This window comes from Pinus tabuliformis, chromosome Q (genome assembly GCF_031772625.1).
Source record: "Pinus tabuliformis cultivar Carrire ecotype Pingquan chromosome Q, CPIR1, whole genome shotgun sequence".
NCBI lineage: Eukaryota > Viridiplantae > Streptophyta > Pinopsida > Pinales > Pinaceae > Pinus > Pinus tabuliformis.
This window is the reverse complement of record NC_142296.1, coordinates 1,166,624,475-1,166,652,243: the sequence shown is the minus strand read 5'-3', so window position 1 is coordinate 1,166,652,243 and position 27,769 is coordinate 1,166,624,475. Positions and strand designations below refer to the sequence as shown.

Here is a 27,769-nt window from a genome sequence, read left to right as displayed (position 1 = left end):
TTGAATCTGCCATTCCTTTGATTGTTGTTGCCCTTGAAATTGTTGTGGTTGTTGTTGTCATCATCCCGAGGTGTATCCCTTCTATTAGGACACTCCCTAGCATAGTGGCCAAACCTGTTACAAATGAAGCATCTTCCTTCCTTCCATCTTTGAATCTCGGTCTTCCTTGACATTACTTCTTTGAACTTGCATTGTTCTTCTTTTTAGCATGAGCGAAGAATGCAGTAGGATCATTACTATTTGAAGGCATGTCTCTCTCCATCATCCTTGTTTCTTCTAAAGTCAAATCAAGAGACATCTTCCATGCATGATAATCAGACTTATCATTGAGCTTGTCATCAGGTTTGAAGTAAGATGCGGAGGCCATTGAATCTTGTCCTTGTCCAACAAATCTCAGTGATTGCTCTTTTCACTCTTGCTTGGGCTTTGTCTTCACCTCAGCTCTGATACCATGTTAATTTTAGATAACAATGGTATGTTCTATGCTTAAGAGAAATTTACTTCAATTTTTCTTATTAGCCCAATATCAATTTCTAGATTAGCAATCACATTAACATGACAATAAATGCAGATAGAACATAAATAAAAAGCAGAAGACAAGCCAAGACAAGAGGACACAATATTTGGCGGATGCCAGGGAAAAACCCCAATGTGGGGAAACCCTTTGATCAAGTCTTCTTATTATTCTTCAAAAGTTCAGCATAGAGAGAGAGAGTACAATATACAAAATTCACTTGCCCAATCACAGTCAAATCTGTCCAGTCAAACTACAATGAATAAGATATCCTAACTAGAAAGTCAATGTTGGTCAACTTAGAAGAATTACACGTCCAAATCAGCTCGGTCTCAATTCAGCTTCCATGTACAACCTGAATCAGCCCAAAACAGTCCTGAAAATATTAGTGAAACTCGGTCAACATAGTCAAACCTATGGTCAACTTCTCTGTGGTCAACGTTGTCAAACAACTCAGAATGCCTCGATCTCTGTGCCTAGAGATGCAACCTGCCCAAACATAATTTCTCCAAGAAAAATCGCGGTCAAAGAAGGTCAATTGCTGCCTGGTCAATGCTGGTCAACCCTTTTGCAATTCGGTCAATGCATAAAACAGAAAATCATAGACTGTCCTTTGCACGTGTGGAGAGACGCTGCCCATAAATCCGTACACCTAATCAGATGAGGAGAGAGAGAGAGAGAGATATGTAAGTGATGATTGATGTCCAAAAGAGGTAGATGCTTCTTCTATTTATATGCAATGTTGAGTGTGAAGAGACGTGACTTTTGGGCTTCTGAGCCTACATTAGATTGCTAGCCGACCTTGACAATTTGATCATAGAAGAAATAAATTCATAATTCCATTTATACATGCCAGAATGAGATGATCCTTAGATTAATCCTACACCTCTTGGAAAGAGGAATCCAACAAAAATATTATCTCCATCATATGAGTTGTCCAAGGTGGAGTTTGGCCATGGTTGCCAATTTTAACACGAAGTTTCTAAAAGATCAGACTCTATGATGGAAAGAAACAAAGCAAAAATGACCTTGAGGTGGAAAGGGTGGACGCCAAACTCTGCTTGAATGATTGGTTATGGGATCGTCTGCGTACATCAGTTGATTCACTTGAGAAGCAAGGTTTGTACTCTCTCCAATCTAGTCCAATTTGATTGCAACAAGCTTGGTCCCCAGATCTCGGAGCTATAGAAAACTGCAGGTTTGATAACCACCTCCATGAGATAGAGTTTCATGTCGATATCCTTAAACTTCCCCTAGAAGCACCATCTCTCAATGAGGGCCAGGAAACCATACCCTTTGTTAAGATAAGGATGGAGAGCTTGCAACAAAGAAAAAAATGAGGCCCTATGAATTGTACTCCCAGTTAAGTGTAAGTTGTGGTGATCTCAACCTCTATCCCTCAATAGTAGAAATGTAAATCTATAAGAGACAACTTTGATGCACTGAAGATCAAACCAGTGTTGCAAACATTCTGATTTTATCTTGAAATCACAATTTTTTGGCATAGCCAATGTTTACCGATTTTTACCGATATTTTGATGGTATCTTGATTTTGCCGATTTTTACCAATATTTTCCAGATTTTTACAATTTTTTGGTTTTTCGGACCCTTGCCGATTTTATCCTGATGACGATGTTCGCAACATTGGATCAAACCCTTGATTTAAACTAGGTTGACTGACTGTCAGTTGTTGAAGGTCACAAAAACTAGCCAATGCACCAATATCTCTATAAGCCCTCAAGAGTAGAGGCCAACAAGACCAAGTCATTAGTGAATAAGAGTAGGGACATCAATACTTGATGTAGAAGAAAACCATCTCCCTCCTAGATATGCTTGTGAAGGACTCTAGCTCATCAATATAGATCTCAAAAGGGTCAGTAAAAGGGGGCACCCCTATTTTACCCCAATGGTACTATGGATGAAGTTGGAAAGGCCATACATCGCCCTGAGGCATTCCAAAACTGATTCATACCGTCTCATGACGACTGCTAGTAGGGTCTCAAAGTCTCTAAAATAATGCCTCCCTCGGGACTGTGTCAAACACTTTTCGAAATTCTACAAAACAATTGTAGACCTTTGAAGAGAATGACAAGCCTCCACAATAATGGATCGATGTGTTGAAATGTGATCAATTATGAGGTAGTTGGGGCAAAAACCTGCTTGTCGTCTAGCCTTGAGATCACATCTCTCCAACTCCTTAGAAAACCACTGGTGTAAGATTGTGGTGTAAAGCCTGGAGAATGTATGACCCACCATGATCATCTGATAGTTGTCTAGATTAGAAATTTAGAACTGCTCCTTAATTTTTGGAACATATGAATAATATTTTTGGCCCAAGAGGGGGGGAAGCTTGAACATACCACATGGTTAAATAAATCGACAATATGACAATCAGGGGACTAGATTGTTGTTTTTCCACAATACTGGAGTCTAGCATAGAATTATAAATCACTGATGCTACCAATCCAAACATTACAAGTCTACTTTGCACAGTAGAATAATATACAACAGTAAATCTACTAGTGCACAAAATATACACAATTTATGTACAATAACCCAATCTTCATTATATTAATCCAATTGAATAATACAACAGTCTAGGGCTCCCGTGCTAAGGATAATGGCCCTCATGCATCCATTGATACAAGACAACGACAACTAGAGCTTAGTGTTTGTTGTGATGACCACCAATCTACCCTGAACAAGATACTATGTTCGTCTAGCTAATGTAGAGCTCCTCACAACTAATTGCCTTGGTTGTACCTTGTACACATCTGCCCAGTCCTTCAACTCTCGATCTGCAACACCTGCCTCTATCAATGCACCAAGTCCATTTGGGCACTGAATCTCGGCTCCAATCTGCTCTCTTGTTGATCGTTTGTCCTTCAATGCATCAACACAATGAGACTCTTGTTGAGTTGTTCACAACTCCGTTTGTGAACAACTCTCATCTACCCACTGCTGCTCCTCAGCTCTTAGGGACTTCAGCCCACTATAGTCTTCCTGCACTACTCCAATGAAGACTAACATAGGGCACAAAGGGCTGCCACCTATCACTGCTAGAAGTCCTTCTCCAACAATGAACACGGGCTAGGAGGACTTCCCAACTTCTGTTGTAGATGTCCTTCTCCACAAGGCAAGTCTAGGGCTACTCAAACTACTCCTGGCTGATCAAACCTATGAGCTCTTCTTCTGCCACATCTAACAATCCCTTAGTCCTTCAAGAGACTTGTTTCTTCGGGCTTGAAGCAAGCCTCTACAATCCTCCCAAGTTGTTCTTTAGGCTGCTCCAACTCTGCCTCATCTAGGCCCACACTTGGTCCACTCTCACGCTACCCTCCAATAGACCATGAGTGTCCAATACAATGTTGTAGCATCTGCTCACTAGTTAGGGCATCCAACCACTTTGATTACCCTTCCTCTTGGCTGCTAACAGACTTCACAAACTGTCCTCTTCTAGGACATCATCCTCTTGCAAATCACATCAACTCAAGAGGGTGACCAAACTGTCCTACAACCTCTTGTTGCTCCTCTTGACATACATGTACAACTGCTGATGTAACCTGCTCCTTGGATGATCACCAAACTGTCCAATCTGGACCCACATCCATCTAGCATCAAAACCAACTTGAATACATCAACACAACATGCCTCTTAATTTCTTCTTGGCTAGTGTAGACTATTGTACATTAGGTTGACTGGTTAGGGCATGATGACAATCCATATCACCCCTTCTAACTCCTCCAAACTACCTACTAACAACTGCAACCTCTCCTATTCTTAAGTCTAAGCTATACTGCTTCACCAAACAGGATCTCAGTCCTCCTTAAAGCTACCCCAACAGGGTTTGGTCTCCTGCAATACTTCAGCTACCCCGCGGCCCTTAAACAGAGAGAGAAACAAGCCCTTAAACCTCACCAAACCAACCCAAAATTCCTCTTGAAGTTGCAACCTATCTTCTCTAGCACTCTGCCCACAAAAATACTCATGAAAAGTTGCCCAATAGTTCCTCTCCTACTTCGCTTGGTCTCCAAGGCACTGCGACAACTTCAGATGATATATTCCTTTGCTTTGATGCACTTTGGATAAGTGATTATGCCTCCCCAATCACTCTAATTTATATCCTCTCATGTGGCTTCAACGAATTGCCTGGGTGGGCTTGACAACCTGTCATAAGGCCTCTAAACACTAAGCCGACCTTAATCTTGTGCCACCATGCGCACACATTAACTTCAAAAATTCATAACTTCAAATCTACAACTCAGATTTCAATGATTTTCGTTTCCTTCGGTTCCTCTATCATCTCCATCACTCACATCATGAACCTTCAACACGGTTTCACACCCACATACTTGGGTGCAAAGCCCATAGGCTTGGGTTCTAAGCCCACAAACATATTTGTCTGCCCATTCTCCAGAACCCACTAGCCTAGGGTTTGGAGTCCCTGCCAAGCTACAAATCTCAACATAGATGTTTGCTTAAGGAATTTGACCTGAATCCCTTCCTCATCAATTGCTCTGCTAATATAAAACTCTAATTACTCTCCAAAGTTCCACTCTGAGAAAAGGGGGCAAGCAAAGGGGAGGAGGAGACATGGATGAAAGGTTGTCTAGGAATAACCTTAATTATTCCTACCACAATTAATTAATGAACTTCCTAAGTCAATAGTTTAGACGACAATTTAATTTAATTGTTGGGTACCTTTTTATAAAAGGAAAAATGAATCAACGACAAATTAAGTCATTGTCATTGATCTCAATGAGTCGAGATCTAACATCAACCATTGAGATTAAGGATTTTACTTGAGATTAGAATTTGATCTTTTTAATATGAGGTTCGTGCCAAAGGAGAGGCACATTCGATTTGGCACGAGTTGGACTTTAGTGGAGCGCAGTATTTGGCAGTGAGAGAAAAAAGGCTAGATCGAGCTAGCTAGAGCGAGATAAGGGCAAGCAAGATTAGTAGAGAGGTCGAGTTTCTTTGTACACAAAAGTTTTCTGCATGGCCACATGTGTGAGTCGTACAAGAGCCAAGTGAGAGAGATAGGGTTGAGATCTTTTGTTGGGTATTTGCCAAAGCAAATTCTAGTGTAACTGCTATAAGAAAATATTTCTTCTAAGTTAAATAAGAAGCCCAATGTTCGCTAGTTTGCCCACTGGGGTTTCGAGGGTATATCTATGTTATTCTCTATTGCATGTGATTGGTTTCGAATATTTTTGCTTCTATTGTTTATTTGGTTAAAAACCAAGAATATTTATTATTACAAATCAGATTAGAAATATTTATTTATTTCAAATCTCTGATTATTTGTTGAGATAGTAAATTTGTAACTAGGTTTAAAGAAATTAACATGGTATCAAAGCTCTAAACTATGAATAAGAAGGCAAGGATATTTGACACAAGTTTCAAGACAAAAGAAATTTTGATTTCAATTTTCAATCTCCTCGACGGTTTTATTCTACAATGGCTAACAGTGTTCAATATGAGGGCAGGGTTGTGGTTTCTTCAAACCATTTGCAATGGAAGGTTCAAATCTCAGTTGTTCTCAAGGAGAATAATCTGTGCAATTTTGTTAATACAATAGTGATTCCACCAACGAATGATCCAATTGCTCTTGATTTGCATGAGCTCAAGGAGGCCAATGTGCGAAGGATTATTCTCAATGAGGTCAAAGATCATCTCATACCCCATCTGTCAAAGAAGGTTAGTGCGAAAAAGATGTGGGATGTGCTCATGAAACTATATCAGAGCGACTATCAGAGTCGAAAGATGATGCTCAAGGACAAGTTGCATGGCATAAGAATGCCCAAGGGTGCGAACGTGACATCTTATTTGTCCAGGATGACACTGGTCAGGGACGAATTAGTTGTTGTTGGCGGGATGATTGTTGAAGAGGAGCTAGTGCATATAACCTTGAATGGCTTTTCGAAGCACTGGGAGGTCTTTGACAAGTGTGTTATGGTTGGGATCACCTACCCGATTGGGCGAGGCTTTGGGATGATTTCGTCCAAGGAGATCCGGAAAGTGGTAAGTAGGGAGATCAAAGGAAGACGTTCAAAGAAAAGGAAAACCTTGTTTTGGCAAGCAAGGGTAAGCAAAAGACCAAGAAAGGGCCAAGTGAGGGGTCCGTCTTCCAAGAGCAAGAAGAAGAGGTATCCAAGCAAGGTTAAATGCTGTACACGCCATCAACTGGGTCACTACATTAGCCAGTGCTCGAATAAGAAGAAGGGCAGGCAGAAGAAGTAGGTTGCTGCTACCATAGAGGTGGAAAACCCATAATATTTACTATTACAAATTAGATTAGAAAGCTTTATTTATTTAGTATCTATGATTATTTGTTGAGACAGTAAATTTGTAACTAGGTTTAAAGAAACCAACATCTAGCTCCTAGAGGCTATGTTGCACGAAACGTCAAAACATTTGGAAGTTTCCAAAATAGGTATGGCTCAAAACACAACCTCCAAAAAATGGAAACGTCGGGCGAACCATCATATATTTATGTATATGTATATGTATGTATTTACGTAAAAAAAATTACAAATAAGTTAATAACGCATCTTACAAGAAGAAAAAGAATGAGACACATAAATGATGATTTAGAAGGAAAACCCAGTCTACGTTAATTCACATAGATGATTACATGATTCAAAATAAAAAATTATCCTTTATGAATGAGGTTGTACATCCAAGATTTGAAAATCAACCTTTATACATGAGGCTTTACATCCAAAATCAACCTTTATATGTGGCTCTATATGTTGGAAATGAAACATAACATGAGATAATGACAAATACAATTACATATCTTATAATCATAATCCTCATCTTCATTAACAAAAATAGAACACAGTGTTTTTTAGAAGAACTAGAGCATGGATTGATTAGAGATAAATTAATTTGTGGAGTGATTAGAGATAAAATTTAGTGTTATTTTAAATCTATTTTGGCCATAAAAAGGCCCCACAGCTTTCTTGGGTGCTTGAGTGAGTCCGCAAAAGAAAAAGAGTCATGGAAATGGGGCAAAATTGGGCAAAAACGGGGCAGATTTGGGCTGAAACGCCACCAAAGTGTTTCTGAATCAGGAAACACCACCAAGGTGATTCAGTTGCGTTTTGGTCATGTTTTGATGATGTTTCAGCATTTCAGCGAGCTTCGTTTACGGGTATGCCACCTTGGGGGTTGTTTCCTACAACACAGCCTAGAGGCAACGCGTATCCTCGAGACTTTCATGGAGGGGCACATGTAGGTCCCTTGTGCAAGGATTGAAATCACCAAGAAGAATATCTCTCCAAGAGTGGAGTAGTGGGAGATGCCTGCATAGAGATCGGGTCTACCTCGGTCTCACTATGTAGCTAAGTCACACAGTTTGGATTTGATTTCAAATTTGGCAATGATTAGTTTCAGTTCAAGTTCAATTTTTTTGATGAGGTTCACCAATAGATTTGTCTATGTACATTTTCAATATATGTACATATATAAACTTTAAAATTAAATAGCATAAAATAGTAAGAAATCAACATCGATAAACATAAAAGAATGCTATCATGACTTGGAAACTGCAAGGATAGATTACAAGCTTGAGTTGTGACATGAGGTTATGAGCTTGAGCTATGGAATTGGTCAATGGCCATGCTGTTCAACAAGGTTTGTCGAACCTAAAAAAAGTTTTGATTGACCAAATTTCAAACCTCAAGGTTAAAGTTTGGCGAATCGCGTGACATAACTATGTACTGCAAAGTGCAATGACGCTGGGGGTAAGTAGTAGACTGCAATTTGATTGTCTCGGAGAAGGGGATTGTTCTGATGAAACCAAACCCGAAAAGATCTAGCATGGTCATCATATTACACCATACTAACCTTGCTTCGGAGGGAATCCCCTATAAGACATGCAACTCCATTGTATCCTCTAACGTTCTCGAATCTAGTTTCCTAATGGAAGTACCATGTCTAGTAGTACCCATGGATTGGGAGTAGCATCTACATGGGGTTGGCGTGCATCTCTGTGAGGAAAAGGAGGTTAGGGGACCCAACTGCATCATGAAGTGTACTCATAAAGACCAAAATGCACCATTATAGTTCTAGCAATCAATGGAGATGGTGAGTTGACTGTTGTTTTTCCACAATACTGGAGTCTAGGATAGAATCTTAAATCATTGATGCTACCAATCCAAGTATCACAACAAGACTACTTTGCACAAAGGAATAATATACAACAATAAATCTACTAGTGCACAAAATATACACAACTTTTTACAAATTTATACAATAAACCATAGTTGCGGGGGAGCGCCCCCCCCCTCGCTCCCGCTCCCAATCCGCGCTCCGGGCGGGAGCGACTCGGGAGCGGGTCGGGAGTGTTTTGCTTTTTTTGCATTTTGTTTTTTGTAGTAATGTTCGAAATGCAATTTTTTTTGAAAGAAACAAATAGTTTTTGAGTGGGGCAGCTTAATGATCAAGTCTAGGCCCTAGTATTGATATGCTATTCATGGTAATGTTAAATTCTTAAAGTAAAAGTGACATTTTCTTTAATTTTCATTTTCATCCTTTTACTTAAATTTTTAACATTACCATGAAATGACTCAGGATGTTTGAGAGTGGTTTCGTCCTCATTGGATTTCATATGGAGAAAGTAGAATTTTAGATTTCATTCAAAATCCAGCAGACTTATCAGTTTTTCAGGATTTCAGGATTGGGGGATTGCAATGTTTCCATTGAATTTTGTCATGTATTAGGGTATGGAATTCGTATTTAATCAAGAGTACCAATCCCTCTATGTACCTTGATGTTAGTGACATTGGTTGTCGAACTCCTCTATCATGACCCTTCTAAAAATGTACGCATCACTCAAACAAAATCTTGACTTGACATGCTATGCTTTTTCTATCTTATGTTAATGCTTAGAGGGTGATATTAATGACAAAGATCCCTATACAGATACAAAGGTAATGACAAAGATACCTCTGGATATTAATTCTTGGAGGGTGATATTAATGACAAAGATCCTGATTTTGCAACAAGACTAAAAAATTAGACATTTCTCGTGGTGGCAAGAGGCCCAAGCATAAGATACACAGGGATAATGGGAGCGGGGAGCGGGAGCCACAAGTGACAGTACCCATGGTAACAAAGGAAATATACACAGTGAACTCCACAGCACTGACTTCATTTCACACAATAAGCATAGCTGCAGCCTGCATATATATATAAAAGGTGGTTTTTCATATTCTGTGGAAAGCTGAAAGTTTCAGCTATCAACTTGTTTGCCACGGGAGTCAGCCTTTGTAATCATACTCAGCTTTGTCAGCAGTCGAGTTTCTCATAGTTCTGTATTGAAGGAATAACTGAAGTTACATCTTAAAGGAATGGAGTAAGCTCTGAAGAATGGAATCCCACAAGCAGACAAGCTAGCAGTAGTAGCTATTGGTAGGGAATCAATGTTAGATCAACATGTCTTAATGGTTAGCAATGCATAAATTCTCACTGACTTAATGGGATCAAGGTTCAACAGCTGATATGTTATAGCCTTTAAGGAATATAATACCCTGTCAGATATAAAGCAGCCACAACGAAATGTGAGTTTTGAAGTATGGGCACAGTGAATTTCAAATTGACATATTTAGCCAGTTAATAAAAAAACTGATGTGATACAAATTTTGAATCTCCAATGATTGGCAGAAAAGTGTGCTACATAGAGATTTCAGCCTTCAGGGAGTGCCTATTAACTTGTGAGTTTTCAACTGATGTAACATATCACTTTCGGATTTCCATTTTAGAAGAGAGGCTAATCTGCTGGAGTTTCAAATTTAGAGATTTAGTCAAGTAAATCTAGTGACTGCTCCAGACTTCAAATATAATGCTAACTTCAAAGACAAACACCCTGCTCGCAGCTCCACACGACAGCTCCAGACGACAGCAGGACGAAAATAACCCGGAATAGACCAACGCGTAGGCTTTAAATTATGTTTTTTTCGCGGTACGTATTCAACCTGTCGAAATACGTTAGGGCAACGTATTCTACCAACCAAATACGCGTATTCGAAATTTAGGACACGACGGAAAACGTAGAATACGTATTCAAGTTTTCATGACACGTTGAAAATCGTATTTGACACGTATTAGGGCCGTTAAATACGGGACACGGGACCCTGGGGAACGTGTCCTGTGACTTAGATTGCAGGTTCCTTGGCTAGTGCTCCATCTAAAATTATTTGAATCTATCTCCAAAAATCTTTTAAAATTTATTTAAGGGCTTTAATTAATAGATCCGCTAATTAGAGCATTATAATCATTGTAAATTTTTGTAAATTATGTAAGCAAATTTTTCTAAGTTTCTAAGCCTTGTACATATTTCTCCATTCTTGTATATAGCCACTGGGGTTTCTAACATTGTTTTATTTGCAAATCTTAAGTATAGAGGTAAGGGTTTTGTTTATTAACATTTTGCAGGTGTTTAGGTCCAACTGTTTATTAACAGTAGTAACTCATGGTCTAGTTAGGGTTGCTTACAATATACTCTTGTCTCACTCAACTGTTCCAAAGCACCTCCTTTCAACTACGGCTTACCTTGGCATTCAAGGAGCTGCCCTTCGCCGGCCCTTACGGCTGGTCTGGACCCATGATAGGCTACTCAGCTCCCCAATCTATGCTAGTGCAGATCTGTGGCCCTTCCTGAAGCATTAGATCTGAAGTAAGATCATACAATGGGGATAATTTCTTCCTTAATATTGACCACAAACCATCCCAGAGACTATGACATGACATTATAATATTAAACATAAGCATACATACCTTATTTTACATTTAGGTCATCGAGGCTTCTTCCAACATTTGATTCAGTATTTAGGATTCTTTTCAGTTGCATATGTTGCAATTGCAGCAACAACAAATGAGGAGGAGTTCCAGTGCAGTTGCAATGTTGGCAGCAGCACAAGTGCAGCGTATAACAAAGTTGCACAATGGTTGGTGGGCACATAGCCAGACATCAACAGCATGACAGGAGATGATGCAGAGACAGTTTGTTGTCACAGGATGTGCAGTAGAGCACTAAAACACATTCCTCGCTAAGAGGGAGTGTTAGTTTTGTAGCATCGGAAGTGTTCTAGACTTGAAATTTTGTGGAGAGGTTGAATGCATGAGATCTCCAAAACGTAGAAATCACTTCTGGAAATTCCGCCTAGAAATGACTTAATTAGATTATTAGTCAGTTTTTAAATATTTCCTAAGTCTAAACTTACGGAATATGACTAATTAATCAAAATTAATTAAGTCAAGGTGTGAATGTTCTAGAAACTCACACAGATCCACTTCAAGTTAATCCTAGCCATCGATTAAGATCTAATCTTGGTCGTTGAAGTCTCAACAGGGGATTATAATAAGAAGTCAACGGGGCTTGGAGAAATCACTTGAACAGTTCGATTTCACGAGCATATCGATTTCCAGAGTAGCAGTAATCAGTTATCGGAGAAAGAGCCAGTGAGATAGAAGTAGTGATTGAGGGGCAGGGACAGTGAGTCGAAGGAAAGATTTTCCAGTAAAAAAATCAAAAAATCCCTTTGACCCTTTCAAGCATAGAACTTTCTTTTGTATGTGGGTGGTTGTGGGACAAACAACACATTGTGAAGAGATGGAGGCTCCATTATGATCATAGTCATTAAGGAACTTTGTAAATTGGATCTAGGAAGAAGTTGTCCCTTGATCAAATGCCTGCACATTTAAGAATGTAAAAAACACCATTCCAGGCTGAATTCATCTATAAAGATTCAAGAACATGCTCTGATAGGATCAATTTCTAGAAATATCATCCCAAACCCCGTGATGTAGAAGCAATTTGTTCCTTCCTGGGCCAGTATATCAGAGGTTGTTGCTTGAAAAATTTCGATCACTTCTTTTCCAACTTGTTAGAACAGAACATGTTATATTATTTGCAATGGTAGGAACTGTTCTTGATACTGTAGGCTCACCAACATGATTTTGGTCATAAGACACATCTGACTGCCATAGCATTCATTATGATTCGAGCTATAAGTAATACAAGTGTCAGTTAACATTTGTCTAAATATTTTTTGGACCCACTTTGAGAGTGAAAATGTGTTTAATCCCTCTAGAGTCATATAATTTATTAGCCAGAAAGTAGTGAAAAAAATTAAAATGAGAGAAAATAAAAGTTCTCTCCAAGTGGAAAAACGAATTTTCTGAGGAAGATTAAATTTGAAGGACTCATTTCCAAGGCAGAAAAATCCCACAAAAAGTTCCTTGGACCAAAAAAAATAAATTTTCAAGGAAAATTGATTTTTTGGGTCTAGGTGGTTAAATTAAATGAGGGAATTTCAAGGAAATAAATTAGAAAATATTTTTGAGGCCCTCTATCAAAGGAAAAAATGGATTTTTTAAGAAAAATCAAACCTTTGGACCATGGTGGTTTAAGTCAAGGAAAATAAGGTTGGAAAAAATATTTTTTGGACAGGGATCAAAGCCTTCTTCAAAAAATTCGAGTTTTTTCTTCCAAACCAAAGGACAAGATTTAATTTTGGCATGCATCAAGCTTCAACTAGTCATTACTCTCCGAGATCAAGTCAAATTTGTGCACATCTTTGGACCTAGCCGTTTTCCACTTGGAGGGGGATCTAGATCTCTCTATTTTCTATATAAGGAAGCATATGATCCTCATTGTATCATCTTTGATCTTTGGATCATTGTACTCTGGCTACTGGCTCTTGAAGCTCTCTATTTTGGAATAATAAAGCAAAAGTCTTTGGGGTTACTATTGTGGTGTTTTTCTTCCATGGATATGGTAATATTGTTTCACTGAGCTTTTAATTTCTACTTGTGCTTATATTCGTTATGTCCATCTGCTTTTATAGAATCATTAGTGTATAGCTATCTTGCACTGGTGATTGGATCTGAAGAATGCTTTAGGATTGGACGTGGCTAGTCGTTTTCAGTTAAACTACTAGAACTTCCTTCCATTGTATTTTCTTATCTCATGTGGATCTAACGAAATTCCTTTAAATTGTGTAGAAACATTTGATTGAAATCGATCTCAAGCATGAGGGGACGTTTTCATGCTGAACCATCCCACTCTTGAGCATTGAAGTGGAAGAACCCACTCTACTTTCCTTTAAGGCTCATCTAACAATTTTATTGCAAGGTTTCTTGGCTAGTGCTCCATCTAAAATTATTTGAATCTATCTCCAAAATCTTTTAAAATTTATTTAAGGGCTTTAATTAATAGATCTGCTAATTAGAGCATTATAATCATTGTAAATTTTTGTACATTATGTAAGTAAATTTTTCTAAGTTTCTAAGCCTAGTACATATTTCTCCATTCTTGTATATAGCCATTGGGGTTTCTAACATTGTTTTATTTGCAAATCTTAAGTATAGAGGTAAGGGTTTTGTTTATTAACATTTTGGAGGTGTTTAGGTCCAACGGTTTGGAGGAAGATTCGATTTTTTGAAGGGCTTATCCCTCTCCTAACCTAGCGGCTAGGGTTTGAGGGCTAATTCCACCCACCAAAGTAGTCGTCCATCATCTAAGCCTCTTTTGTCAAGACCGCGAGGCATTAGGCCTATTCTAAGCCCTCAAAAGGATTCAATCCACCTTCTTGTGGTCCCATTTCTTCAATAATTTTTTTATAAAAGAGGCAACAAGGGTTTGAAGACCTTTCCCACCTCAAAATTAATTTTTTGCAGGGTTAATGATCTTAGAAATTTTGTAAATCATTTTTGTTAATTATATCTCAAAATTTTCCCATTAAAATCTTATTTGGGTTTGGCTAGTCGCAGGCCTGTTGTGCTTGTTTTTGTTCCCTCTAATTTGTCGATTAACCCTTGGTATTTTTCACGGGCCTATTTTCATATTGTCGAGGGATTTTAACAGTCATTTTGAGGCCAAAAGTTAGTCATTTTTGGAGCCGATCATATAAACTATTCTTGAGGATAGCATGTTATGAATAAAAATATATATAAAATAATACGAATAATGTAAAACAATAATAATGATAAATAATGATTAATTAGTAACCAGTTAATTAAAATGTGTGTCCCTAAGGACATAACCGTTGGTGAAGAGGTACTTGCATAGGGTATATAAGCAGACCCTCACCCTCATTGTAATCACCTCATATCAATTCTTTTATACAATATTCAATATACAATTCCTTGTCCTACTATGGATGTTTATGTCTTTCAAATGTTTTGAAGATAGCTCTGCTGCGTATACGAACTTTGTTTGTTACATTGGTATCAAAGCCACTTTGTATGATAACCAAGCCTGTGGCCATCAAGTGACCGTCAAATTCATCAACGTTGTTGTCGTTGAAACGTTTCGCTACAAAAAATTGGAGTTTTTCCATTTTTGTCACTTGGCTCTTGGCCATAAAGGAAAAAATAATTAAAAAAACAAAAAAAACAAAAATTAAAAAACAAAATATATATATATATATATTAAATAAATAAAAAACAAAAATAAAAAACATATAAAAAACAAATTACTATAAAAATAAAAACAATTTAAAATCATATTAAATAAAAACAATCATTAGAAAATGTCAGGCCAGGGTAACTCCAGCAATTTATGAGTGCAAGACAGAACTGGTTATTTCTCATTAGACAACTATTATTTATATATACACAAGAAACGGATCAGTTCATCTTCTAGATGACTGTCCGGCTTCACCTCATCCGTTTCGGATTAGGTGTCAACATTCCCCCCTTAATCTGAAGGGATGTTGGTGAGTCCAAGCATCGTTCTGAATCTTTCAAGCTTTTCTCTTCCAAGCGCTTTGGTGAAGATGTCTGCAATTTGTTCGTTTGTGGAACAATGATGGAGATGGATTGTTTTGGCCTCAACATGATGTCGGATCAGATGATATTTAGTATTGATGTGCTTAGTACGATCATGGAACTTTGGATTCTTGGCCAACTTTATTGCAGATGTGTTATCAATCATGAGTGGAGTAGATTGTATTTGTTTTACTTGCAAATCTTCAAGAATTTTCCTGAGCCACACAATTTCTTTCGTTGCTTCAGCTGCTGCCACGTATTCTGCTTCTGTTGTGGAATCTGCTGGTACTGATTGTTTGCGTGATCTCCAGGAGACAGCTCCTGATCCAAGACTCATAGCATATCCTGAAGTAGATACCCCAGTTTCTTTGTCTCCATCGAAGTCTGAATCAGAGTATCCAATCAAGTTGAAGTCGTCCACCTGTGTATACTTGATTCCAAGGTCTTGAGTTCCCTTCAAGTACCTTAGAACTCTTTTTGCAGCAGACCAATGTCCCTCACAAGGCTTTTGCATAAACCTGGAGAGGATTCCAACAGCAAATGAAATGTCTGGTCTGGTAGTAGTGAGGTAGATGAGACTTCCTACAAGCTGTCTATACCTTGTTGCATCCTCAAATTCCTTTCCTTCAGTAGATGTGAGCTTCAAGTTTTGTTCCATTGGAGTAGAAAGGGGATTGCACTCTGTCATGCCAAATCTGTATAACAAATCTCCAATGTATTTCTTTTGAGAAAGAAATATGGACTTTGGATGTTTGGGTTACTTCAATGCCAAGATAGTAATGAACATAGCCCAAATCAGTCATTTGAAAAAATTTTCCTAATTCTTTCTTTATGGATGCAATATAGCTTTCATTGTTCCCTGTCATTAAAAGATCATCTACATATACCACAAGATATACAACTGTTTTGCCAACTTTCTTGACAAATAAAGTTGCATCATCAAGATCAAAATGTTGAAGTTTGAGTTTCAGAAGATGCTCAGTTAGTTTTTCATACCAGGCTCGTGGTGCTTGTTTGAGGCCATACAAGGACTTCACAAGTTTGCATACTTTGTGTTCATGTCCTTTCACAGCAAATCCTTCAGGCTGGGACATAAAAACATTCTCTTTTAGATCTCCATTCAAGAATGCAGTTTTTACATCCATTTGATGGACTTTCCAACCGTTCTGAGCAGCTAGTGCAAAGAGTGTCCGGATGGTGGCCCATTTTGCTATGGGAGCAAAAGTTTCCTCATAATCGACCCCTTCCTTCTGTGCAAAACCTTTTGCCACAAGCCTAGCTTTGTGCTTGTCAAGTGAGCCATCAGCTTTGTACTTGTTCTTGTAGACCCACTTGCAGCCAATTGGTTTGGTTTCAAATGGAGGATCAACCAGCTTCCAAGTGCCATTCTTTATGAGGGCATCATACTCCTTCTGCATCGCTTCTTTCCATTCATCATGAGAAGCAGCTTCTTTGAAGGAAGTTGGTTCAAAATCTGTAGACAAGTTCAATTCACAATCATAAGTAACATCCATATCAACAGGTGAATTAGAGTTATCTACATCACCTCAATCTTGTCGGTTTGAATTTCTGGTTCCTGTTTTTCCAATTTCATCAGGATGAACACTTTCAAGTGTCTTTGTCAGCCACTTTGGGGGACCTTTCTGAGATGGTCCAGGCTGTTCTGTTGATTGAGTTGGGTCTGAATCAAGATTGAGTCTCCCAATTCTATCAATTACATCACTTAAAGCATCATCCGTTGTTGGAGTGTCATGCAGGGGAGATTGTTCTTCAGAAGGAGATTCCACATGTCGATCTAGTATAGGAATCCCCCCTTCAACATGTGGAATCTGATTATCAAACTCTTGGAATGATTTCGGTTTTGTGAATCTATCCAAGCGATCAAGTTGCCGCTCAACAACACTGTCAGATTTGGATGATTCAAGAAAAATGACATCTCTAGATAAAACAAACTTTTTATTTACTTCATCATAAAGGCGGTATGCTTTAGATGTGTTTGAATACCCCAGGAAGATACACTTACGACTTCTAGCACCAAGTTTGTTTCTATGTACCTTTGGTATTAAAGCATAACAGGTGGAACCAAATATCCTGAGATGTTTTACCGAAGGAACATGTCCATACCATAATTCATAAGGAGTCTTGTTTCTTATAGCACTAGATGGACATCTATTCTTTATATATGCAGCACATAGAACAGCATCAGCCCAAAACATTGTCTTTACATTTTTGAAGAAAAGCATGGATCGTACCATATTCAAAATTGTTCTGTTCATTCTTTCAGCTACACCATTCTGTTGAGGATTATAAGGCACAGTTGTTTGATGTTTAATCCCATGTTGGCGAAGATAGTGTTCAAATTCATTTGATGTATATTATTTTCCATTATCAGTGCGAATAGACCCAATATGAGATTGTGCATCATTTTCAATCCACTTATGAAAATTCTTGAATGTTTGAAAAGCATCAGATTTGTTCTTCAATAAATAAACCCAACACATTCTGGTGTAATCATCAATAAATGTCATGATATACTTATTTCCATTTGCAGAAGGAACAGGCATTGGACCACATAAATCTGAATGAATAAGTTCAAGCTTCCTATGTGCTCTTGAATGTGAATCATGAAAAGACTGTTTGCTATGCTTTCCTAGAATGCAAGCATCACATTGTTTATGTTTTCTAGGAATTGTAGGCAAACCAGCAACACCATTTTTCTTCAACAAGCGGAGACTATCATAGTTTAGATGTCCAAATCTAGCATGCCATAATAAACTTGATGGAAGTGTACCTTCATCATGATGAGAAATATATGAAAAATGCTGTGCATGAGCAGAGGTTCCTTGCAGTTTAAGAAGTCTTTCTTCTTCTATACCCCTCATGACAAGTGAATGGTCAGATGCCTTTCTTACCTCAAGCTTTCCATCAAACATATGAATGGAGTGACCTTGCTGGCGGATGTGGACCAGGGACAGCAAGTTTCTCTTGAGCTGTGGGAGATATAGAACATGATCCAGAAGAAAGTCTGGAAGACCAGACAGTTTAAGCCTGACTGTGCCAAGCCCTGATGGCTTGATTTTTGACTGATCTGCAAAGTATACTGCTCCATCAACATTATCAGTGAAATCTTCAAAAAAATCTTTCCTATGAGTCATATGACAGGTTGCTCCTGAATCAAGCAACCAGTCATTTTTCGAAGAAGTAAGTGAAGCATTAAACAGATCTTCATTTACTCCAATGTTACATTGTGCCTCAATATAGTGAGCGGATTCAGGTGCTTTACCTTTGTCTGAGTCATCAGTTTTACCTTTCTGCTGATTTCTTTTCTGCTCAATCTTTTCCCATGGTAGCTTGCATGTAGAAGCATCATGAGATCCTTTTTGTTTGCAGCGAATGCAATGTAAGTCTGCCTTTTCTTCTTGAGGGTGTCTGCCCCCCCTGCCTCTGAAATATCTTCTTCTTTCTCTTGAATGCATACTGTAACAAAATATCTCTGCTGATAAAAAACTTCTGTTGACAAAAAGACTTCTGTTAAAAAATCCTCAGTTTACAGCCTTTAAATCCCTCTAATATGTGGCAGAAGGCATCAGAATTTCATTGAATTATTATATTACTTTGTGCTTCAATACAGCATAAAAAAACAAACTGTGCAATTGTTCTGGCTGATATGACCTTGAATGCTTTTGAAACTGCTTATATGACCCCTTTGAAAACTGCTTACAATATTTAAAACTGCTGTCATAAATACATAGCAATGGCACACATTATACTGCCATTAAAATCATCTCTCTTGTACCTATGTCACTATGTCAGTATGAAATATGATCCACATCCGTTCGCTCTACAAAAAAAAATAATGTAGCAGGCCAGCGCAGAAACCAATGCATTCCAGCAACGGCGTTTCCATTTTCTGCTTTATTGACAATAACTACCATCATACATTACATACCGTTCAAAAACCATTCAACGATATATCACACATAGTCTTTGATGTTAACCATTCAACGCATAATATATATCTCACACACACATAGTCTTTGATGTTACTTATGCGTTAAAAAAAAACATTCAACGGAACCATGAAAACGCTGTCACCATTGCACAGTCAATGAAAACGCAGTCACCCATTTCAGTCTTCAAACAGGTTCCGCATGAACTTTGCACGAATATTTCTTCAACTATAATATAACCTCGATTATGCAGAGACGGAGGTCAATGGAGACGCAATATATATGTGTATGGGAGATTAAATGAAGGACTGTGCGATTTGATTTACCATAGGCGACGGGAATATTGGTATACCCACCATCTTTTGCAAGGACCGAAGCGTTCCCGTGGACCAAAGTTCAATACAGCATGTCACAGCAATAAAAACGCAGGCCGCAGCTTCAATACATCATGACACAGCGATCCAGGTCGTGTTTAATCCGCAGAGCTTCAGGCTTCAACGAGCAAGCTTCAGGCTTCAACGTTCCTCCACAGCGGCACCGGATTCAATCACCATTCCATCTTCACAAACGATGAATCTAGAACTCTTTCCGTCAAGAAAGTAAACTCTGCAATTCAGGAGACCCTACTTTCGATTCAGATTGAGATGACAATACGTTTATGCCAGAATCTCTTAGAGAAAGCCGTGACAGAGCTTCAGGGATTCTGCAAAGAATCACGCAGAGGTATGTCCAGGAACGCACAAGGGAGTTCTCATAACGGATGCATTCATTAGAGAAAGCCGCAGAGATACAAACGTTTATTCAAATGCAGAGGGCGCAGTCTCATGAGAGGGCAGTGTCAGAGAGCGCAGGGCAATCAGAGGCAGCGCAGAGAATTCTGGTCAGAGGGGCAGCGGATTCAGGCAAAGGCAGAGGCAGAGCCAGGGAATCACGCCAGAGCAGCTCTCAAGACAGGAGTTACTACTATTTTAAGCACTGGGACCTGAGCTCTGATACCATGTCAGGCCAGGGTAACTCCAGCAATTTATGAGTGCAAGACAGAACTGGTTATTTCTCATTAGACAACTATTATTTATATATACACAAGAAACGGATCAGTTCATCTTCTAGATGACTGTCCGGCTTCACCTCATCCGTTTCAGATTAGGTGTCAACAAAATAAATAAATAAATAAAGTGTTATTAAAAAATAAAATTAAAGTAAAAAAAGAATTTACTTGCACTTTCTGTTGCAGTCACTGTTGTCGGCGAAGTCCACCCTTGAAGGACATCCGCATAGTCGTCGGTTGTTGACTCCACAGACATTGACCGGGCAAAGCCTGCCACTCCTGCCACTCACAAATTTGACTACTATCCAAAGTTTGTTGAACGCAACAGCCATTACTAGCGCAGACAGGGTAGTTGTACACAGCTTGGGGATCAACCTCCCTATCACCATCCATTTTCTGCCCTGTACCATACCACTGTCATCCTCCAATCCGTGTACCATTCTTACAGACATACAAACAGTGTGTAGTTACATTGTACCGCTCATTGTTGGGCCGATAAACTGCACATTGTATCACTTATTTGAAGCCCCAGTCACAACTACAAACCTTGTATTATCAACGGTTTAAATCGTTCCATCTATATTGTCTGTTTTCGGAGTTTTGTCCTCACATCTAATTGAATGCATATTGTGCAAAGTTAGGGTCAAACGATTATTAAATTCTTTTTCATTCCAGCACAACCTTGCAACACACTGTCTCTTGCTCGCTGCCAAGACCTACATACAAATTATGTTGAGCTTACGCTAAAGAATTACAATTTTGTCTGCCATCTGGAAGTCATGACGGTTGAATCCTTACAAATCCAATTTAATTAAAAGCAAACATCCACCAATTTTTGCTTACTCAACACAAAAGTTAGTAAGTGTAATTAATGATTGGGCAACAATAAAGTCAAATGAGAATCTTTATTCATAAAAGACTATAAGAAAATAATAAGAGTTTTATTATAAAAGTCAAAAGGAGTTATTATATCACCAAAGAAGTAGGATAAAATATATATATATTATATATTCTGGAAAGTCCTATAAGAGGAAATTACAAAGAAAATAATATATATAAAAAAAGGTTATAAAATTTATATATTTCACTAAAGAGAATTGTTAAGGGATTCAATACTAAGGTTTGAAGGATAAATTAAGTTATGAAGGATCATAAGAAACAAAATAATAAATTAATTAGAAGGGTTACCATAAAACCCTAAGTTCGAGCAAAATGGAGACTAATTCAAACAAAGAAACTATGGATTCCATAGATAACTCTAAATTTTGGACCAAATGTCAATTTTGTCAAATAGAAGATTAGTATTTATCAATTTTTAAAAATCACACAATACTTTGTCCAAAATGTCGAAGATTGTTTACTTTGGAAGAATATCAAGGTAATACCCAAACACAAATTAAAAGATTTAAAGAAGAAATCACAAAACTTCAACAAAAAGAATGAAGCATCAGAAAAGAAGTATAAAGATCTTGAAGACATGTTTTACAATAAGTCAAAAGAAAAGGACGAGGAAATTTTGCGCCTAAGGGACCATAATAAAAAATTACTTGAACAAATCAAGAAGTCCAAGGTTAAGAAACAAAAATTAAAGCAAGAAAATGAAAGTTCTAAGAAGGAATTTAACGAGAATCTATCGAAGAAGGAAGAAGAAAATTTGCGCTTAAAAGACCTGAATCAAAGGCTATTAGAACAAATCAAAAGTATAAAAGATAAAGAGAAGGATACTAAGGACAAAGTCAACAATTCAGAAAATGACGAACTTTTACGTCTAAGGAATCATAACCAAAACCTTCTTACGCAAATAAAAAAGCTTAAAAGTGACAAGAAGTCACTAAATGACAAGTTAGAACAACTTCAAGAAGAAGTATTGAAGTCTCCAACCGTAACAGTGCAAGATGAAGATAAAGGAACAAATACCGATCCAGTCAATATCATAACTCAAGAAGATGAGAAACCAACAAAAGTTAAAACATATTTAGATGTTGCAGTTCAAACAATGGAAATTGTAATGATTCTGTAGCCAACTCAACAACATCAGTATTTGAAGTGAATCAAGAAATCGCCACACACATGACAAGGGGAAATCCAACCAGAAAAAAATCCTTATCGACATCCGAACCATAAGAGCAGACAACTAAGTTAGTCTATATATTCGAACCATTCAAAACAGAAACAACAAATTTACGTTCCAAGGAATACCGAAGTTTGCAAAATCTAGTCTATGATAATAATTCATTGCAAATTTCCAATGATCAGAAGATTCCACAGAAGATTAACTTAAGATGGTCCGATCCATTCTAATCCAACAATTTTGTTTATCACTCAGAGCATCGTATCGTCTTGTATCAACAAAGATGAAAGTTCAGAAACGAGAAATATTCTAAAAGGGAAAAAGAGATCAAACCCTTTCATTAGTAAGCTTTGAGGACAAATCTTTTTGAAGAGGAAGGCAATGTTATGAATAAAAATATATATAAAATAATACAAATAATGTAAAACAATAATAATAATAAATAATGATTAATTAGTAACTAGTTAATGAAAATGTGTGTCCCTAAGGACATAACCATTGGTGAAGAGGTACCTGCCTAAGGTATATAAGCAGACCCTCACCCTCATTGTAATCATCTCATATCAATTCTTTTATACAATATTCAATATACAATCACTTGTCCTAATATGGATGTTTATGTCTTTCAAGTGTCTTGAAGATAACTCCGCTGCGTATATGAACTTTGTTCGTTACATTAGTATCAGAGCATTCCTCTAAGTATAGCCTCAGGATTAGAAGGGCCTTCTTCTTCCTAATCGTGAGCCTTTAGGAGGGCCGCATACTTTCTGGTCTGAGGCATATCTTGTTGAAAGGTTTTCATTGTAATTTTGAAGGAGTTACGGGTTTGGAATCACATGTAATTCACCATATAAATCCTAATAATTTCTCTAGCCCTTTTATTGTTTGGCCACAGACTTATTGAGGTTTGTACTCTATTGTCATATGCTCTGGGACTAATCATTGGTGTTTGCAGGTGTATATTCAAAATTTGCAAAGGTTTCACTCTCTGATTTTTGGCTAAAGACTAGCCTCTTTGAGACTAATCGTTGGAAATAATCTTTTGAGGGCTAGCCACAAGCCTTAGAAGCTTCTCCTAGCCTAGCCACATGGTTTTAAAAATCTGCTTCCTACCCTTATGATTTAAAGACTAACCCTTGTTTTTTTACAAAAGAATTTGAGCTTTTTTAAGAGGGTTTCAACATTAAAACTTATTGAAAACATTGCCATATATTACCTTGATCAATTGATGAATTTCTTGGTGATAGCCGCAGGGGTTTAGAGTCTTATTCTTCTGTAAGTCGCACACTTGTAAAGTCTGAATTTACTGTTGTCTAACCCTGATTCAATTGCAGAGGTCCTACAGTGATTTTTGAAGGGGATTATCATTTGTTTTGGGCATTAATTGGTTGATCTAACACTGTTTGTTTGGCAAGGCTAAGAAAGTTTCTTGAGGAGGCCTATTATCGAACAAGTTTTTCTTAATCTTCTACCTTTAGGGGCTACCCCTTACCTTACTTACCTACAAGAAAGCTTAAACAAAGTGAGTAGGGATCAGAGTGACAACCCCTACTCTGAGCATTGTGCCTTAGGTGTACACTTTAGGCGACAAACACCCCTAGGATAAAACAGTGCGAAAACACGCATATGGATTTCAAGGAATGAATTAATTTAAAATGAGCAATGAAGCTCAATAAATAGTACAATTGTATTTACAGAAACAACAAGTTTCTACTAAGAAAATAGAAACAACAAGTTTCTAATAAGAAACTGCTAAATAAGATCACAGATGAGCATTAAATACTAAAATAGAATTATTCTAATACCCTCCCTTAATGCTTAATCTATTTACAACACCTACAGACCTTTTGAATTTTACAAACTTATCAGGACCAAGAGGCTTGGTGAAGATGTCTGTTGGCTACTCCGTGATGGGAACATACAGCAACTGAATGGATCCATCTTCAACAAGTTGTCAAATGTAGTGACAATGGGTTTCCACATGCTTTGTTCGTTCATGGAAGACTAGATTTGGCAAGTTTGAGCACTCCCTGATTATCTGCAAGCATACGTCGAAGCCAGACTGCCTCACAAGATGCCTTAACTGCTCCCCGATATTCTGCTTCTATCGAGGAGAGAGCCACTGCCTGCTGCTTCTTACTAGTCATGTGATAGCACCGGATCCCAGACTAAACACATACCCAGCTGTAGATTTACAGTCATCAACGAACCCGCCCAGTCAGAATCTATGTAACCACTGAGTGTAGGATCTGAACTCCGAGTGTACAAAAGTCCATAATCGGGAGTGCCACTCACATAACGCAGCACACGCTTCGCTGTTATCCAATGATCAGCTTTAGGCACTGTCATGAAGCATCAAATGTAGCTCACTGCAAAACTGATACCAAGTCTAGTGGTAGTAAGGTAGATGAGGCTGCCCACTAATTGCCTGAATAAAGATTCTTCCACAAGTGGTGAGGATGACTGAGCTAAAAGTTTAAGCCCTGGTTCCATAGGAGTCGTGGCAGGTTTGCAATCCTGCATTCTGAACCTATCCACAAGACTTCTGGCATACTTGGACTGAGAGAGAAAGATGTTGTTCTTAGTCTGCCAGACTTCAACCCCAAACAATAATGAAGAAGTCCCAAATCTGTCATATCAAAAGTGTTGCACAAATCCCGTTTTGATCCCATGGATCAAAGGTACTGAACTGCCAATAATGATAAGGTAATCCACATAGACAACCACAAACAGAATATCATCACCAGTATGTTTGATATACAGGTTTGCATCAGATGACTCCACTGAAAGCCATGATCTGTTAGGTACTTATCAATTTTCATGTACCAAGCCCAAGGGGTTTGTTTCATACCATAGAGTGCTTTGACTAATCTACAGAATTTATGTTCTTGACCGGCAACTTTGAATCCTGGAGGCTGCGTCATGTAGACTTCTTCCTGTAAGTCACCATTCAAAAAAGCACTCTTTATATCCATCTGATGGAATTTCCAACTGAACTGGGCTGCTAAGGCAAGAACGAGTCGTATGGTACTCATCTTGGTTGTAGGAGCAAAGGTCTCCTCATAGTCTATGCCTTCCTTCTGTGAGAATCGTCAAGCAATAAGTCAAGCCTTATACTTGTCTAGGGTTCCGTCAGCTTTGTATTTCACTTTATACACCCATTTGCAGCTAATGGGCTTCTTCCTTGTAGGAAGGTCAAAAAGGATCCAAGTGTGATTCTTCTGAAGACTCTAGAATTTAGCGTCCATAGCCTGTTCCCACTCAGGTATACCCTTAGCCTCTGAATAGGTTTGAGGCTCAAAAACACTGTGTATGTTAGCCATAATAGCAAAATTAACTGTAGGTTGTTGTTTGCTCTTATTTTGGAAATTCTACCTTCAAGGAGCTCTTATCCCAGAGATCACCAATAGTTTTAGCCCACCATTTAGGCCGGAGAGTAGAAGAACCAATATCTGGAGTAGGTGGAGGAGGCTCAGGAACAACAGGAGCAACGAGCGGAGGATTATTTTCCGGAGGTAACTCAGGTAGTGCATCATCAAATGTTGATGTTGCATCATCCCTCCCATCAGGTGGACCTAACGGAAGAAGAACACTGTGAGGCTGATCCTCAGAACACTGCTCAGAAGGAGGGGACTGAAAGAACCCTCTGTCTTCATCAAATACTACATCCCGACTGAAGATAAGACGATCAGTGTCTAAATCTATCAGCCTATAGGCCTTGTGATGATCACTGTACCCTGTCATCATGAGTTTCTGGCTTTTGGAATCCAACTTAGAGCGCTTAGCAGCTGGAATCCAAACATATGCAACCGAGCCAAAAACTTTGAGGTGGCTGATCTTAGGCTTACGACCAGACCAAACCTCTTCTGGAGTCTTCCCCGTAACAGCCTGAGTAGGTGATCGATTAAGAAGATAGACAGCAGTAAACACTGCTTCAGCCCAAACTTTGTTCGGAACACTCCTGTGTTGTAACATGGAACGAGCCATTTCAACAACCGTACAATTGCGACATTCGACAACACTATTCTGCTGAGGAGTGTAGGGTGTAGTTAACTAGGGTTTGATGCCATGGGTATCACAGAAGTTGGAGAAAGCAGAAGAACAAAATTCCCCCCATTATCTGTCCTAAGAGTTATGATATTACAGCCAGACTCTTTTTCTACTAAGGACTTAAACTTCTGAAATATACTAAATACATGAGATTTTTGTTTTAGTAAGTACACCCACATCTTTCTACTGAAATCATCTACAATAAGCAAAAAATATTTGCAACCAGTAATTGAATATGTATTCATAGGACCATAAATATCATCATGAATTAACTAGAGTACCTTAGATGCACGCCAAGATTCTCCATCCTTGAATGAAGATTGATGTTGCTTGCCAGCTTGACAGGTGCCGCACACTCCCAACTGCTGAGTCTGAATATCAGGTAACCCTGACACAAGTCCCTCCCGAGATAGCTGAGAGAGATACTGAATGTTTAGATGCCCATATCTCTGATGCCACAAAGTGCTGATGGGAGAAACACGAGCTGCTAGAGCCACTTCTAGAGAATCACTAGTGTCAAGAAGCCTGTATAGACCATGATCCTCTAGGCCAACAGCAACCGTAAGACGATTTTCCTTGTCAATAATGGAACACTTGTGCGCACGGAACACCACATCGAGCTGAGGAGAGTTCCTCATAATCTAGCTGACAGACAACAGATTAATTTCCATACTAGGAACACAGTACACATTCAAGATGATGAGTGTGCACCCATTAGACTGGATCTGAATTGTACCTCTTCCAACGCTGTGTACTCCTCACCTCCGCTGAAGACCACGGAATCACTGAAAGATGAGAAGTCAGGAAACCAGTCACGCCTGTGAGAGAAATGACGTGATGCACCAAAGTCAATGTACCAGCCAGAAGACAGGGCATGATCTGAGGACTTATTAGCCATAAAGGCGTAAAAGGCAGATTCCTTCTACTCAGAATGTTCTGCGACATTTGCTTGCTGATGAGACCCTCCTGCCTCTTTTGTTTAGAAGCAATCCTTTGTCAGTAATCTTTCTTCATGTGGCTGGACTTGTGACAGTAATTACACTGCGCATTTTTCTTCTTAGCATAATCAGAAGGCTGAGAAGAACCTTTCTGCTGAAAGGACTAAGAGGCCTGATATTTGGCAGCAAGAGCATTTTCTGAGGAGGCTGATGAAGCACCGCTACCAAACTGTTGTTTCCAATGATCCTACTGCAGGAGTTTGGTGCATAACGTCGGAAACTTCATATCAACATTAGTGGAGGTAATGTTGAGTGTTTCTATGAAGTGCTCATAAGGTTTTGGTAGACTTTTCAGAGTGATGACTACCATATCTTCTTCCTCCATGGTCCGACCAATGGCTTCGAGCTGATCTC

At 38.5% G+C, this 27,769-nt stretch overlaps 1 protein-coding gene across 1 annotated transcript in view; it reads left to right on the top strand.

Annotated features, from left to right (window-relative positions):
• Nucleotides 1–5,977: 5,977 nt before the first annotated feature.
• The window catches only part of LOC149223831 (ABC transporter E family member 2-like), a 40,703-nt gene continuing 18,911 nt past the window's right edge, over nucleotides 5,978–27,769 (top strand). The window contains exon 1 of the mRNA XM_089388008.1: nucleotides 5,978–6,541. Coding sequence (XP_089244134.1) covers nucleotides 5,978–6,541 — 564 coding nt within the window. The remainder of the gene's footprint in view (nucleotides 6,542–27,769) is intronic.